General features: G+C 62.0%; 1 protein-coding gene across 1 annotated transcript in view; it reads right to left on the bottom strand.

Annotated features, from left to right (window-relative positions):
* Positions 1-15,308, bottom strand: part of RTN4RL1 (reticulon 4 receptor like 1) — a 33,075-nt gene extending 17,767 nt beyond the window's left edge. Inside the window, exon 1 of the mRNA XM_054847610.1 lies at positions 14,938-15,308. Within this exon, the coding sequence (XP_054703585.1) occupies positions 14,938-14,950 (13 nt within the window). The 5' untranslated portion in view covers positions 14,951-15,308. The remainder of the gene's footprint in view (positions 1-14,937) is intronic.
* Positions 15,309-15,536: the final 228 nt, after the last annotated feature.

The following is a 15,536-nucleotide window of genomic DNA, read 5'->3' as shown; positions in this document are numbered from 1 at the left end:
AGCCTGGCGCGGCGGGGACCGGGGCCAGGAGGGAGGCGGGTTACAGCCCCCTAATTCAATCATGGGGCAGAGGCGATGGCGCAGGCAGCGGGGAAGAAGAGCTATCGCTGTCGATACGAAGAGAGCGAGGCTTCGGCAGCCTTCCCGGCCGGCTCTGCCCCCAGCCGCCCCTGGAGCTCCCAGCTGTGTTTCCTAATACACCCGGAGCGGCTCCGCGGCTCCGTTAAGGGCTCGGGGCACAATGACGCTGTGGTCCTGGGGCTGGTCCGGCTGTGGTGCTGGCAGGGGGGCAGCGGGGCAGCGGTGCCACCGCACAGGTTTGCACTGATCAAAGACCACTCGCACCGAAAGGTGGGATGCTCCTGGCCCCGCCGCCACACAGCTTCCAGCACAAAGAGAAATCGGGCCAAGAAACTGCCATTTCAGGAGAGCCCAAGGTGCTCTTTCCATAAGTCCGAGAAGCAGGGAAGGAGAAAGATGAGGTGCCATTTCCCAACCGACGCTGTGAACCGGCGAGCGTGACTAAAAACTTGGGGAGGGTTTGTATAACGGGGACGCAGGTTTCTGCTCTGCCGAGGGGCTCAGGTACCGTGGTGATGCGCACGGCATCGAAACTTTGACAGCTACTCAGGGAGATGAGGATGGAGGGACACAATCGGGTGAGAAAGAAAAAGGAGGGAGCTGGGAAGGTGGGTGCTTTCCATGAAAGCATTTACAAGATCAATGATTAAAAGTGGAGCAGAGTGAGGATTTGGCTCAGGTAAGGGAGCTGGATCACGCTGGGATGCTCAGCAGAAGGAAAAACAAGCGCCCGGTTCCTGCACCGGCACCGAATTACCCAGCTGAGGGCTAAGTGAGATACCGAGACAAGGTCCGGGTCCCACCGGAGCGGTGAGGGCGGCTCAGAAGCTCTGGCTGGGCCGGCTCCTGCCTCTGCGGCAGCAAATTCAATCGTGGTGAATAACAGAGTGGAACAAAATCCAGCAATGCAATAAAATCGCCCGGCGTCTTGTTCGCCTGAAGCTGAGCGAGCGCAAGCAGCCGGGGTTTGTGCAGGAGGCAACGCGGCCTCTGCGGGTAACCTCGTGTCTGGGGAGCCCAGCAAGGAGCGTTTCGAAAGGCCTTTTGGGTGCTTTCCACGGGTGACATGTCACCTCGCCGCCACCGAGGCTCCCGGGGAGAGGAGTGGGACCGCCAGATTTCCAAGCAAGGGAGAGATGCTGATTCCTTAAGAAACGGGGAGGCAAAATCCAATTGTGCAGCATCTGCGGCTGCCATTAACCTGTCTGTGTACTCCCGTGGCCGCCCATTCCTCTCCGCCTGACAGCCAGGGCTGCCCGGCACACGCTGCCCCGGCCGCCCGGGGATTTGTTTCTGCCTGCTGCAGCGGCACAGCCAGCACCACTGAACTGTGCCGCAGGCGTTTCTCCGGCGCTTTGCCCTGCTTCCAAAATGGAGAGCCGGCTAAACGTCCCCCGGTGAGCTGGAGAGCCACGGCGTGGATTACTGGAGCAGGAGAAATGGCCGGTGGCGTGCGGTGACAGGCTGCGGGAGGAACTGCCGGAGCAAACCGCAGCTCCAAACCCCAGTCCTGAAGCCAGGAAAGAAAACGGCATTGGAAGGTCCTTGGGGTAGTTGGCATTCAGCTTGTAGCACCGTCTCCGGCCGGCATCGCCGAGCAGAACGGCACGTCACAAGCGCGCGGCAGGGCTCTGAGCACTCACTCAACGGCAGCATTCGCCACCGGTTTCGGAAGCACGGGTGGGTTTTGTGCTGGGGTAACATGCGACCGGCTGGGCGTTAGAGGGGTCTGCACCGCAGGGCGTTCAGCCGGAGCCCCCTCGGAGGTGCCGGCAGCAGCTGCCGGGGGGAACGCGGGCTCTGGACCCTCATCGCTCAGCCCCGCGCTCGCCCCGGCCCGTGGAGAGGCTGAAAGCGAGCTGATGGAGGGGGCAGGAGAGGGGAAGGGAGAGCAGGGGTGGGGAGCGGGGAGGAGGCGCAGCCGGCCCCACCAACCACCTCGCCTCTCTGCATCCCAGCTCCATTTGCAGATTTATTAAATCGAGAGCCAATTTCGACATCATTTCTTTCAAGCAGCTCCACCTCGCAGGTGTGCGGAATTTATTTGAGATAAAGAAAACCATTACAGAGAGACAGCAATCTTCAAAGACCACCTCGGAGACCTGAGAGAAATAAAAACACTAGCCCGTGCAAATGTGCAATTAAGTTTCAAAATACTCGTGCTCCATGAAAAGCTCCGTCCCTGCAGAGAACAGGCCTTTAAGGCAATTTTCCCAAACCCTATTCAGCATTCACTCAAAAATGCCTTTTAAAAACAACATGTGATTTCTTTCCCTCTCTGCCTCGCTCCTCCTCCCCTCCGTGCTCGCTCCATCGCTCCCAGGTGGGACCCAGACGGCTCCAGCGGGGATGTGGTTCCTCCCCGTTTGGTGGGGGACATCACCGCTCACGGGGCACGGGGGTCCCGTCCGCACGGGCACGGCTCTGTCCCATCCTCCGGTCATGTCTGATCCACAAACCGGGAATTTTTAGAGCCAGGTTTGTTATTCAGGGAGAAGTGAAACCGGCGTGGCTCAACCTGGGGACAGTTTGCCAACTATTCCCAGCTGCTGGAGCTTCGTATCCGTTATTCATGGGTCACTTTCTGCTCGGCGATTAATTAAAAATGCATAATTAACCTGTGGAACGCACTGCCACGAGGTATCAGGGAGGCCAGGAGCTTAGCGGGATTCAGGGGAGGATTATATGTTTAAATGGATAATGAGAACATCTGCTGGTACATTAGCAGGGATCAAGCAGAATTAGGGAGAAGAGCCTGGCTCGTCGCCGGTGCGGGGTGCGGGAGGGCACCCCTGGGGCCGGCTCATGGTGGGCACCAACGGCAGAGATGCCAACATGCCCGTGAACGTTTGGGGAGCGAGATTTTGGGGCCAAGTGGATGTACTCAGGGACAGGGCAGTGCCGGCGCTGTCATCGCGGGGCTGGTTGCCTTTGGGCTGGAGGTGGCTGCCCGGGACGGATGAGGGTCACTGCGCCGGCAGCGCCTTGCCTGAGTCCCCAACCCAGCAGCTGCCTCTTGTTGCCGGAGGCCAGCGGGGAGCTGGGGGCTGACCCTGAGGACACCTCAATAAGCTCAGCCACAGCATCATTAAACCCCAGGAGAGCATCCATCAGCTGCAGCACCTCCTGCAAACGACACCACATTTGCACACAAGGAGAATCATGGAATTGTTTCGGTTGGAAAAGACCCTTAAGATCGTCGAGTCCAACCGTTACCCCAGCACTGCCAAGCCCACAAGTCCCCAAGCACCACATCTACACGTCTGTTAAACCCCTCCAGGGCTGGTGACTCCACCACTTCCCTGGGCAGCCTGTCCCAGTGCTCAACAACACTTTCGGTGAAAAAATTTTTCCTAATCTCCAATCTAAACCTCCCCTGGTGCAATTTGAGGCCATTTCCTCTCGTCCTATCACTTCGTACTTGGGAGAAGAGACCAACCCCCACCTGGCTACAGCCTCCTTTCAGGTGGTTGCAGAGAGCGACCAGGTCTGCCCTCAGCCTCCTTTTCTCCGGGCAGCTTTCCGGCCACTCTTCCCCAAGCCTGTAGCGTTGCCTGGGGTTGTTGTGACCCAAGTGCAGGACCTGGCACTGAGCCTTGTTGAACCTCATACAATTGGCCTTGGATGGAAAAAATGATGGAAAGTGGCTCAGTGAGCACCTCTGCCAGCTCCCACAGCACCCTTGGGTGGATCCCATCCAGCCCCATGGGCTTGTGTGTGTCGAAGTGGTGTAGCAGGTCGCTATCCATTTCCCCTTGGATTATGGGGCTTCATTCTGCTCCCCACCCCTGTCTTCCAGCTCAGGGGGCTGGGTACCCCGAGAACAGCTGGTCTTACTATTAAAGACTGAGGCAAAGAAGGCGTTAAGTACCTCAGCCTTTTCCTCATCCTTTGTCACTACGTTTCCCGCTGAAGAAGGGCTTTGAAGATCATCTTTGCCACTGTCGGTGAGCTCTGAAGTAACAGCACGGGACCCTCAAGCCAAGAAAGGTGCAGGAGACACAAGACCAAGCCTCGGCCAAGTTGGCCATGCAGCGTAGCCCAGCTCCAGGGCACGTGGCCCAGACAAGGGGCAGTTGCCGAAGGTCTCCAGCCTCTGGACACCACGTGGCTCTCGGGGCTGAGCCCATTGCAGCATCCACCCTGGGCTCCATGCTGGTGCATGGACACCTCCCACCACTCCCCCTTGCATGGGTGGCACAGACCACTTGCTTGGTTTCATTTTTTTCCCCCCCAGCCCCAGAAGTTTTCTTAGAAAAGCCTGGCAGACAAGCCAGCAACTGCAGAGCAAACTGCGGGCCGACGGCAGGATTATTAAATCCCCATCCACAATCCCCATTAGGTTCAAGCGGCTGCTCTTTTGCATCGCAAATCTGCCGCTCCGTCATTAGCACTAACCGATGGTTGTGCAAGGGAACCACGATGTCTCGGGGTGCAGAAGCGCTGAGGACTCTCGGCAACGTCCCCGAGACCTGGGGGGTATCCCCGGCCCTTCAACCGGCGGCACGGTCAGGGCAACGCCAGGCACCCGGCGCGGCTCCGGCTTTGCAGCAGCTTGGAGCACGGAGGCAGCTGCTGGAGCCCTCCCACTGGGACCCGAGACGCTCCCACTGTCCCTTTGCCACATTTTGGAGGTGACGCCGAGGACGCAGCACCAGATGGGACGACCAGCGGCATTTTGGGTGCTGCAGCCTCCCCCGGCCTCGCTGCCCGTCCCCTGGGACGAGGCGGCCGCAGCACATCGTGCTCAGCCTGCCGAGCGCGGAGGGGGCCTGCCGGGCCAGGGTTAATCTTGTTGTCACACTTTCCCTCCTTCTTGCTGGCTCGGCGCGCTTTGACCCGCTGTGAAATTGTGGCCAACAGCACTGAATATTTTAAGAGCAGCAATGCAGTCATGGCCGCGCGGCGGAGCAGCAAGGCAGGCCGGGAGCTGGGCTGGGCCCTCGCCTCCCCCCCGCCACCGCCAACCCATTAGCACAGTTCAGGGAAACCTAAAAAATTCAAAAGACACTGAAATATGCAGCATTTTGCTCTCTCTGGAAATGACGCGCTTCGCTTCCCAGATGCTCCCGAGTAGGAGGTTGTAAATAAGCGGCTTTATGGCACGGGGGGTGTTGCCGACAGGACTGCGGGCTGCTGCAGAGCCCAGATTGACACCTTGATCCCCGATCTGCCCCTTGCCGGGGACGGGTCCGTGCTCAGGCGGGGGACAACCCTGTGCCCGCCGGGCACCGGTGCCCACCCTCGCTAGCGCGACGCGGAGGTATCGGCCATTAAAGGACCTTCGACTCTCCATCCTCGGCCTCTGCCAGCTGCTTTCTGCCCCTTTCCCCTCAGGCCGTCCCCTCGCCGCATCCCTCCTCCCCTCGGCCGGGCGGCCGGCTGGGACGCGGGTGCTGCAGGACCTGACGCAAATGCCTGTCCTCAGCACTTCTGCTATCTGGGGCACGGCGGAGCAGCAGCGGCAAGGAATTAAAAAAAAAAAAAAAAAAAGAAAGCCCTATTTGCATAAACCTCCCAAAAAGAGGAGCTGAAGCCTGAGCCCGGAGAGTCGAGGTGGCTGCGAGCACCGGCCGGGGACCAGTGGAGCTGACAGCGAGTGCAATAGGTAATAGGGGAGCATCGCCTGGACCAGGGCACGCTTTGCCACCAGGTCCCTGCACGTCCCCAAAGCGCTGCCCTGGGGCTCAACACCCCATCCAGGAGTGACATTGGGACACTTTTGCATTCAGGTCTTAAGAGGGCAGATTAATCGCCGTGTGCTGGATCTGTCACGCGCGGGGATATATATTCTTCTCGGAATTTACAAGTAGTTCTGTCTGAGAAATAAACAACCGGAGATAAAAATTACATTGTCACTGTGCAGGTGTGATCGATGGAAGAGACAAGCCCTCGGAGCACCGGAGAGGTGCCGCCGGCACAACCCGCCCAGGGAGCGCCGGCCCCGAGGCAGCCGGGAGATGCTGAAAGGGCCCAGGGAAAGGCAGTGGGGTGCACTTCACCGGCCCCCAGCCCATCGTGTCCCGGTCCCAAAGGTCAGAGAAGGTAGGGATGAGCGTTACCGAGCGGGGAAGATGCCTAACGCCAGGGAAAAATGATGCTGGTGATGGGTGACCATGAGGAGCACCCATGAAGCAGCTGTGCCCAGTGCAGAGCCACCCATGATGGAGGGGCCACAGCCCCTGGGTCAGCTCCTTGTAAAACCCTCCTGAGCCCCATTTTGAGCCCCAACCCTCTTCTCCGGCGTGTTTCCGAGGTCAGCAATGGGCAGAAGGCAGAGCCGGGCAGGCGGCCCCTGGGGACCAAGGTGTGAGGAGGATTAATGCGGTTTATGCCAGAGCCCCTTTCGAAGGTGTCTCCTTCATTTTTCTCTGCTTCCCGTGGCTGCATCGGCTTTGGCCCGGTTTGTCATGGAGCACATCACTCGCCTGGGTCACTGCCGCTCCCTGGGGAGGGACAGACATTGGCTCCTTCATAGCTTAAATCTGAAGTCGCACTGAAAGTGGTAAAAAAGCTCTGCGTGGATCCTCTGCCCGTCCTTTAGCATCCCAGCTAAAGGACCTGGCTCAACTTGCCGGGATGGAGATCCCGACACCAGCTAGGGCAGCCCAGCAGCCGGTCCTGCAACTGCCTTCAGTCTATTAATAAACTTGGAGCAGCTGGCGGAGCCTCTGCCGAGCCGGTCCTTGGGATTTATCCACATTGCTCTGCCTTATCAGCCATGCTTTTCACAAGCACTTAAATTCAGGAGGAAAAGGAAAAAGTGAAATCAGATAGAAATGCAGGTCTGTTTGCTGTTTTCTCCAATGAAATGGTTCTGGGTAAACAGCAGACGCCTTTGATGAAATCCCAGCAGGCTTAAACAATAAAGCTGGTTACAAACTCAATCTGGCGCAGATATCAGATCTGAAATTGTTTCAAAAAACATGTCAACATTTTCTAATGCTGCTGCAAAACTTCCTCGGCACCTTGCCACAAGCCTGCGTCTGTGACGCAGGACCCGCGCCGCTGTCCCGGCTCGTGCCGTTGCTGCCGTCCTTCCAGCGGGGAGTCCTGCCCCGGCACCTCTGCATCCTCCACCTGCCCGGAGACCCCCAAGCTGTGGGAAGATGCTTGATATCACCTTGGTGACATGAGATGGTCTCAAAGTTGCCAGGGAAGGACCTTCCCCGCTCTGTGTTTGGGGCGGACCAGGTTGTTTTCCAGCTGTAAATCCAGTCGCCATCCCCAAGCGCAGCCCAGCCGGGGCTCCTCACGGCGCTGGAGGTCTGGCAGGGTTGGATGAGGGGCATCGGCCACGGTGGACATTCCTCTCGTCCCATCCTGGGGACAGCACTCAGCCCAGGGTTCATGCGGGTTGCCGCTAAGGACAATTGACTTTTCCACGGAAAAACAATTTGCGAAGTGCTAATGGTGGCAGAGAAGCACAGCCAGGTGCTCCTTTTGAGTTTCGCCTACAGGTTGCTGGGGACTTCGTCCGGCGGGGGTCGGCTGTGTCAGGGTGACAGGCAACTTGGCAGCTCCTGTTAACAAGTGCCCCTCCGACAGCATTGGCGTTGGAGCAACAGGGACCATCCGAACTCAGAAAACACGTGGAGCCGGAGTGCGATGAGGCAGGTCCCACACCGGCATTGCCGGGGCCACTCTGCCAGCCACCCGGCACCGGCACTTTCCAAACAGTGTCAGCACTCGGGGGCTCTGGGGGACACCAGGGGATGCAGGTCCCCAGTGGGGACTGAGGCGAGGGGGCTGCTGAGGAGGAGGAGGAGACAGCAGGTCTGGTCACACCACGAGCGGGGATAGTGTCTTGGCACCAGTTAGGGAGCCAGCGCCAGCTCCGGGGGTGTCTGGGCCCCCCTGGTCTCTGCACCCCTATCCATGAGGGAGATGCTCCCTGAGTGTGGGGAGAGACACTGGCTTTCTGCACCCCAGCCCGCACCCCTGCGGAAGCGCCCAGCCCGGAGCTGATGCCCGACACGGTTCGTGTCCCGTGCGGCAGCAGGACAAGGGATGGCTGCGCTGGAGCAACAGAGTCCTCGTCCCTCCCGGGAGCCTGAGAGGACAAAGGGGACACAGGAGAGGAAAAGCAGGGCAGGAGGAGGAGGAGGAGGAGAGCAGGCAGCCCTGGGGGGGTGCGTGGGGCCAAGCCTCGGCTCCGGCACAGCACGAGGGGGGGACGTGGCGGACCTGACCCCTCTGCGGAGGTTGCCTTCGCCATCGATCCCGGCTGCACTCAGGCTCATTAGGGCTGAGGAGCTGCTGCGAGCGGCTGGTGGAGGAGACAGACGGGGGGAGCGCTCGCTGTGGCTCCCTGGATCGTATTAAATATTTACTTTGTTTTGTTTTGTTTTTCCCAGCTATATTGATCAGAGATGGGGGGGGGGGGGCGGTCGGATGCTGGGAGGGAAGAGCAGAGGCAACGGCTGAGCTGCAAAACAGGGATGGAACCTGCCAGGGCGCTCCCAAAGGCTGCACCCGCTCCCCCGGGGACACCCGGTGTGATGCCCCCCTTTAGAGCTGCTCCCCCCACAGCCAGCCCCCCCCCCCCAGGGTCGGGACGGGCATCGCCAGCACAGAGGGGGCTGCAGAGGGGCGGCTCCCCATCCTCATCCCACGCCAGCCCCATCTCAAGGGATGCAGGACGAGGGGGTGCCCAATGCGACGGCACCTCGTGGCAGGGGGTGTCCCCCCATCCCGGGTCGGGAGGTGCCCCCCACGGCCAGGCTGTGCCCCGGGAGCGGCCGCGCAGCCGGCGCTGTTTCTATTTCGAGAAGAGCTCTAGTGGAAAAGGAACAAAAGCCGAGGGAAGCTATAAATAGCCGCCTCCTTCACACCAGCGCCTCCTCCGCCCCAACATCCCACGGCCGGGGAGGGGGGGTCCCCGCAGCCTGCCCCGCGCTCGGCCCTGCCATCAAACACCCCCCTTCTTTACGGGCCAGCGTCCCCATCTGAAAACCGTAGGGAATAAAGCGCTGGGGAATATTCGGCGCTGAAGCAGAACTGGCTCTGAACAGCGGTTTGCCAAGTTGCCCGGTGGCTCTGCCCAGCCGCAGCCCGGCTCCCCGCGGGATTTGCTGCTGCCCAGCCGGGCTCTGCACCCACAAACACCCCGCGGGGACGAATTCAGCTGCCTGGGGATGCTCCTCTCGCCCTGGCACCTTCCTCCCTGGCCCTGGCTGCGGCTGGTGGGGAGCAGGGAGAGCCGAGCGGCTCGGGCAGACCTACTTTCAAGGCTTTAATCCTTTTTGCTTAAAGGATCTTTTTTTTTTTTCCCCTCTCTTTTTTTTCCCTTTTTTTTTCCTTTTTTTTTTTTTTCTTTCCGCGCGGCAAAGATGGGGTCTGATCAGAGGAGAGACGCAGGGAGCTGACAAGCTGCGGAGTACGGAGAGAAAGGAGAAAGAAATACATATTTATTACCCTCAATTATTAAAAAATAGATAGCAGCAGATCTTAGGCCCTGGCAGAGGCACTGCGGAGCCGTTTGTCTGAGGACTATTTTGTTTTTTAAATTCCATTGAAATTATAATACGCCGGGCTTGTTAGCACAAACACCCCGGCACATCCCTGCCGAGGGGGGATCATCCCGGCCCCTCTCCCGGCTCCGGTGTGCTGCCCAGGGGGTGGCTGTATCCAGCACCCCGTGGGCTGCTGAATTTGCAGGCAGGAAGGAGGCAGGGCAGCTCGGGGGGGCAGGAGCTGGCAGTGGCAGGCAGCGGATGCAGCCAGCAGCATTTGAGCCCCTGTGCCTTCACACCGGGGGATCAGAGGGGCTCCGCTCTGTGCAAGTGCATCCCCATGCCCAGGTGCTCACTGATGCCTGGCCGGGCGAAGGGCTCATGGCCGACAGCTCACCTGGGCCACCGCGGGCTCGTCACGGGGCCAAAAAGCACTGGGATATTCTCCACGCACGAGAACGGGCTTTGCACCCCTCAGATGGCACCGTGGGGGTCCCATAGTCGCGGGGCTGGGGTTTCCCTGAGTAAACCAGTGCAAACAGCAGTGCAAACACAGCTGGGGAAAAAAAAAAAAAGCGGTTCCCAAGTGCGGCACATGGGGCTGGCGGAGCCGCTGGCACCTCCCCTCCGCTTGCAGGGCTGCCTCCATAAGGAGCCCTGCCAGCGCAGCAGCCAAATTCCCTCCTGCCGCTGCTCCCTGGTAAACAACGGCTGCAGCCACCCTGTGCGATGGTGATGCTGGGACTTGGGGTGCACATGGAGCATCTCTGATGCCCTCCAGCTCCGGCACCCTGCTCTCCCCATGGCCAGGCACCATCAGGATGCGATGGACCACCGCAGCCCCCCAGCCTGCCGCGCCATCACCTCTCGGGGGCCAAAACCTGGCCACGAGCCGGGAAGAGATGCGGCTCTGACTGCAACCAGCTTTCAACTCTGGGAGTTACTGGGGTGGTCGCGGCACTACCAGTCTGGGCAGGAGCATCGCAAAAAGCCACTCACCAAAGCTGGGCTGGCTCCAAGCTGCCGTGCCACCGTGCCAACACCGCCGGGAAGCAAGCAGCCGGCGGGCACATGTGCTGTTAAAGAGGAAAAGGAGCTTTCTACACCAAATGGAGCATTTTCTGCTTAATAACCCCCCAATCCTAATCTGCGCAAAGAAGATTGCCCCCTGCATCTCCCCATCCTGCATCTGCCGCTTGCTGCTGCCCGTACTTAACACGCGGGCAATGTCGTCGGTGCTGGATTGGCATGTGCCAAGCCATGCCCTGCCCTCGGCGAAACGGACGGGAGAAAGACCAGCCGCTGGGGAGGGCAGGCGATGCCCAGCGCTGGGTGCAGACGTTTCCTCCATCAGCGCCGAGCCTCCATCATTTGTCATCAGTAAAAATAATATTCCTAAAAGTGTCCTCCCGATTGCCGGGCGGCAGGCGCAGGGCTGCGGGTTTCCATGGCGATGCCATTCCGCGGGGATGGTACGGTGGGGTGGGGGTGTCGGCGCTTCCTCAATTTGGGAGATGGGACATGGCACCAGCCACTCTGCTGGCAGAGGGACCTGGGGCCAAGCCGGCTCGTTCCCCTTAGACTTGGGCAGCATTACCCAAAAAAGCAGGGAAGGAGCACCCTCACCAGAGGGGACAAGGATGCTCCATCCTGCATCCCAGCAGTGCCCCCAGGGCCGTGCCCTGCACCCCTTCCCCACGCTGGCACACAGACCCCCGGCTCCTCCTCGCCCACAGCTCTGCCCCGTGGCCTCCCGGCCTCCCACTTGTTGCCTCTGCTCTTAAATCAGATGCCAGCCCCTTCAGCGGGTGCTGGGTGAGGGCAGCACCTCACCCGTCCCAGCCCTCTGGGAACCCAAACAATAGCCACCATCGCTCTGGTGCTCGCACCTCGCCTGCCTGCCGCTGCCTGCTGCTGCCTGCTGCTCCACCAAAGCGCTTTTAAAGACATGATCTGCTGTTAATAACCAGAGTTTATACCGAACACAGCTAAACCCTGGGATTGCACTTTGCAAACAAAGCCTGAGTTTTTGGCTGTTTGGGGGCAGCTGGAGCAGCTCCCCAGGGTGGGAATGGGGAGTGGCATCACCCGAGGGTGCTCCAAGGGGCAGAGCAGGATGGGTGGCTGCCCCTGGTGATGTCGGCTGAAGCAGCTGTGTCCTGGGTCACTCCTCTGGCAACGGGAGTTTTGCCTCTGCGCTGCTCCAGGGCTGGCCAGGGGTACCACCAGGAGCTGGGGACACCCCAGTGGACCCCACCAGGGACATCCCAATGCAGGGGTGGCCCTGGCTGCACCCGGCTACCACCATAACCCTCCAAGCTCCCACGCTTCCCTGCCTGGCTTTTGCCTCAGAACAGGGGTTTTTGGCTCTTGTTGCCAAAACCCATCAGCGCTCCAGCCGTTTCCAGCAGCCCGAGTCTCTGCCCAGCCCTGGGGCGATCACATCCCGCTCACGGCCTCATCCTGCAAACTGCGGGGACCCGCTCCCTGTGGCTCTGGCCCGTGCCACCGGCTCTGGCCCCAGCAGGTGCCTTGGGGAAAGGTGGGTGTGAAATCACACCGGAAAATGCATATTTTTACGTCTCCCCGGCAGGTTCACTGGTGTTTTTAGGGCAGCGCTTTGAGGCCACCTGGAGCGTCACCCGCAGCCTTAGGCACCCGGATGGCACCGCAGGGTGCTGGGTGCGGCGCTTTAGGCAAAAGTGGAAATAACATTTAGCTGAGCGCGGCCGTGGCTCTGACCCTGCCAGGCTCCATCAGTGCGGGTCACCGAGCGGCAATGGTCCTTCACATCCCGGGTCCAGGTCCAGGCAGGTCTCGCCTGCTCGAGCTCCCTTCCTTCCCCCCGGCACCACCGCAAGGACAGCCTGGGCCGCATCCTGACCCGCCCCCCCCCAGCCACCTCCCCTTGCTTCGCTGGGCACAGAGAGCTTGTGGCTTCCTCTCAGCTCTTTAGGAAATTAAACTTTTATAAGCAGAAAGGTTTCTGGGCTCTCAGCTCCCCTGCTCAGGAACCGCAGCCCAGCCTGTGCCCGCGCCCTGCCCGGCGGCTGCTCCCCGGCGGGGAGGGACGAGGGCTGGATGCCCCATCGATGGGCTGAGTGATGGCGGGGACAGGGACATGGCTGCCCGTGACCTTGGTGTCATCCTTGACCTGGAAATCTCCTTCTCCTGCATCACTGGCATTGCACTCCTGCTTGCGGCCACCTCTGGCAGGGTGCACGGCACAGCACCGGCCCCGCCAACACCCTCACCCGGGCTGGAGCTGTGCCCCGTGCTGTCACCCGCTGCTACACCGACGATGACTTCCCGGTGCCCAAAATCCACCCCAAATCCCATCGGGGTCACCTGGTGCCTCCGCAGCTGGAGCTCACATGGTGTGGGAGGCCCAAAGTGCCCCCCCCGGCATCGCAGCGCTGCTCCAGCCACGCAGCCGCCCGTCCTGCCACAAACCTCCAGCAGCAAATGCCTCTGCCCTGCATAGCACCACGCACGAAGCCGTCCCCCCCACACGGAGCTGCTTCCCCCAGGGACATCGCCGGTGGGTTCCCCAAGCCCTGCCACGTCCCCCAGCCCCAAGTCCAACCCCAGTCCCTGGCAGTGGGATGGGGAAGGCGGTGACAGTGGCAGTGCCACCATCAGCCGGTGCTGCTTCCCACCAGCACAGCCTCACGCTGCCACGTCCCTCGACAAAGCCAGCCGCCCCCGAGCCCCGCCGAGGGGTTTGGTGCCGGCCTCGCGCCCCAGTAGCAGCTCTCCCCATCTCTCCTTGCCCGCCCTGCATGGGGTGTCCCCTCCGCACCCCACTTGGGGCAAATGCTGGGGACCGGGACCCCCTGGCTGGGGACACCTGGCCATGGTGAGACAGGGAGGGGAGAGCCTCTCGGCGGGATGGAGGCCTCCTCTAACTGCCTGTTGAATTATTCAGGAATGGCATTAACTTATAAATGAGTGTGTTTGACTGATTTTGTGGTTGATGTACAGATAAATTCTAATGAAAGACAGCTACAAGATTTTAAATTATTAATTAGACTGCCACTTAACAAAGCCTATTTGGCACTCTATTTCCTTGCTTAACAAGACAAAAACTTTAAGAATAGGTTTTGCATTAGCCCACAGGCTTTTCAATTTGCATTTTGTTTTTCTAGCTCCAGAAATGAAAGCTGTAGATCTTGACCTTAACAGGCTACCCCTGCTCGGATGCAACCCTGCCAGCAGCCCCGCCGCCTGCCTCCACCTCGGGCTCCCGGTTTCCCAGCCTGGATGATGCTTTTCCTCCAACCAGCAGCACCGGGGCTGGGAACCGGGGATGCTCCGAGGGCTCGGCGTTTATTCTCAAGACCGCCAGCCTGGTTGGGTTAATATGCCGAACAAAGCCGAGGTGGGAACCGGAGAGAGGAGCATCCGAGCGCGAGGCCCCGCAGCCCCAAGGTGACATTCCCCCCAGCAGGGAAAAGCATCCCTGGGGTGGCAGTGGGGGCTTTGCCCTCCCCGGGGGTCCGCAACCCGATGTGAGGGGCTGCGGGGGGCTGCGGGTGCGGCGTTGGCACCTTCTCCCGCTGCCAGAGCCTCGCCGGAGAGGGGCATGTGGTGGTGGCGAGGGCTGGGTCCGGGGCAGCGTGGCCGCCCCCTCCCTGGGGCATGGGACAGGATTGTGTGTGGGGGGTGTCCCGCTGAGGTCCCCCCACATGGCACCGCTGTCCCCGGCATCTCCCCGGGACTGGCCCGGGTGCAACGGAGCCGGGGGTCCTGTCGTCGTGTCGTCCCCCCCTCCCCGCCTCGGACCCCCCGGGAAGTCCGGCTTCTCCCCTCGCTGTGATGTCAAAAAGCTCCCCTATGATGTCCCAGGCGGTTGCCATGGAAATAGCGTGATGTCACAGCGGAGCGAATCTCCTCGGGGGGGCGGAACGGGACGGCTCGCCCCAACTTCCCCGCCGAACCCCCCGCGGCCCCCGGTGAGCCCCGTTTCCCCTTCCCGCACCACGGGGGACGAGCACCGACTCCCCCGGGACCCGTCGTGCTCCCGGCGCCTCGGGACCCGCCGTGCCCCGGTGCCCCCCCCGCGCCCGCCGCAGCCCCGCTGGCTCCGGGACCCGCCGTCCCCCGGTGCCCGCGGGACCCGCCGCGTCCTCGGTCCTGCGGGACCCGGCGTCTGCCGTGTCTCCCCGACTCCTCCCGGTCCCCACCCCCTCTCCGCCGCGCTGTGCTCCCGCCGTGCGCCGCCGGTGCCGCTCCCCGGGGACCCCGGGGGGTGCCCGAGCCTCCGTGGCGGCGGCGGCTCCGGTAACGCAGCGGCGGCGGGGGGCGCCCGGCGGCGCGGCCCCAACTTCAGCGGGGAGACAAACTTCGGGGCCGGCCCCGCTGTCCCCGGTACCCGGTGCCCTCCCGGTGCGGCGCTCACCTTGGCGGAGCATCTTGGAGCCGGGGCGGGCGCGGTCTCCCGGCGGCGGCGGCGGCGGCGCTTAGAGCCACGGGCGCGGCGGTGGCGAGCGGTAGCGGCAGCGGTGGCTGCTGCTGCACCGGGAACGCGGAGCCGGGGCCCGGGCGAGCGGCCCCCGCGGGGGCATGGCGGGCCGAGCCGCAGCGGCACCGGGGAGCGCCGGCCCCGGAGCACCGGGAAGCGCCGGCCGCGCCTCTGCCCGCCGCGCGTCCCGCCGCCGGCTTTTAGGGGGGAGCCGCCCCCTCGGGGCTGGGGCCGCCGCCGCCCCCCACCCCCTCGGGCCGAGCCTATAAAGGGGTGCCCGGTGCCGGTGCCGCGCTGCCTGCAGCGGCGGGCAGGGCTGGGCAGGGCGGGGCGGGGCAGCGACGGGGCGGGCAGGGCTGGGCAGGGCTGGGCTGGGCGAGCCCGGCCGGGCCCCCCCGGGCCCCCCCTTCCTCCGCCGCCGCCGCCTCTCCCGCCTCCCGTGGACAGTTCGTGAAAGTGCCGCTGCTCCCGTTCCCCACGCCGCCCGCCTCCCCCCCTCCCCCGGCCCCCTCCGCCCCACCGGCGGGCATGGCCCA

The sequence above is a fragment of the Grus americana genome, chromosome 19, assembly GCF_028858705.1.
Source record: "Grus americana isolate bGruAme1 chromosome 19, bGruAme1.mat, whole genome shotgun sequence".
NCBI lineage: Eukaryota > Metazoa > Chordata > Aves > Gruiformes > Gruidae > Grus > Grus americana.
This window is presented reverse-complemented; position numbering and strand designations above follow the sequence as displayed.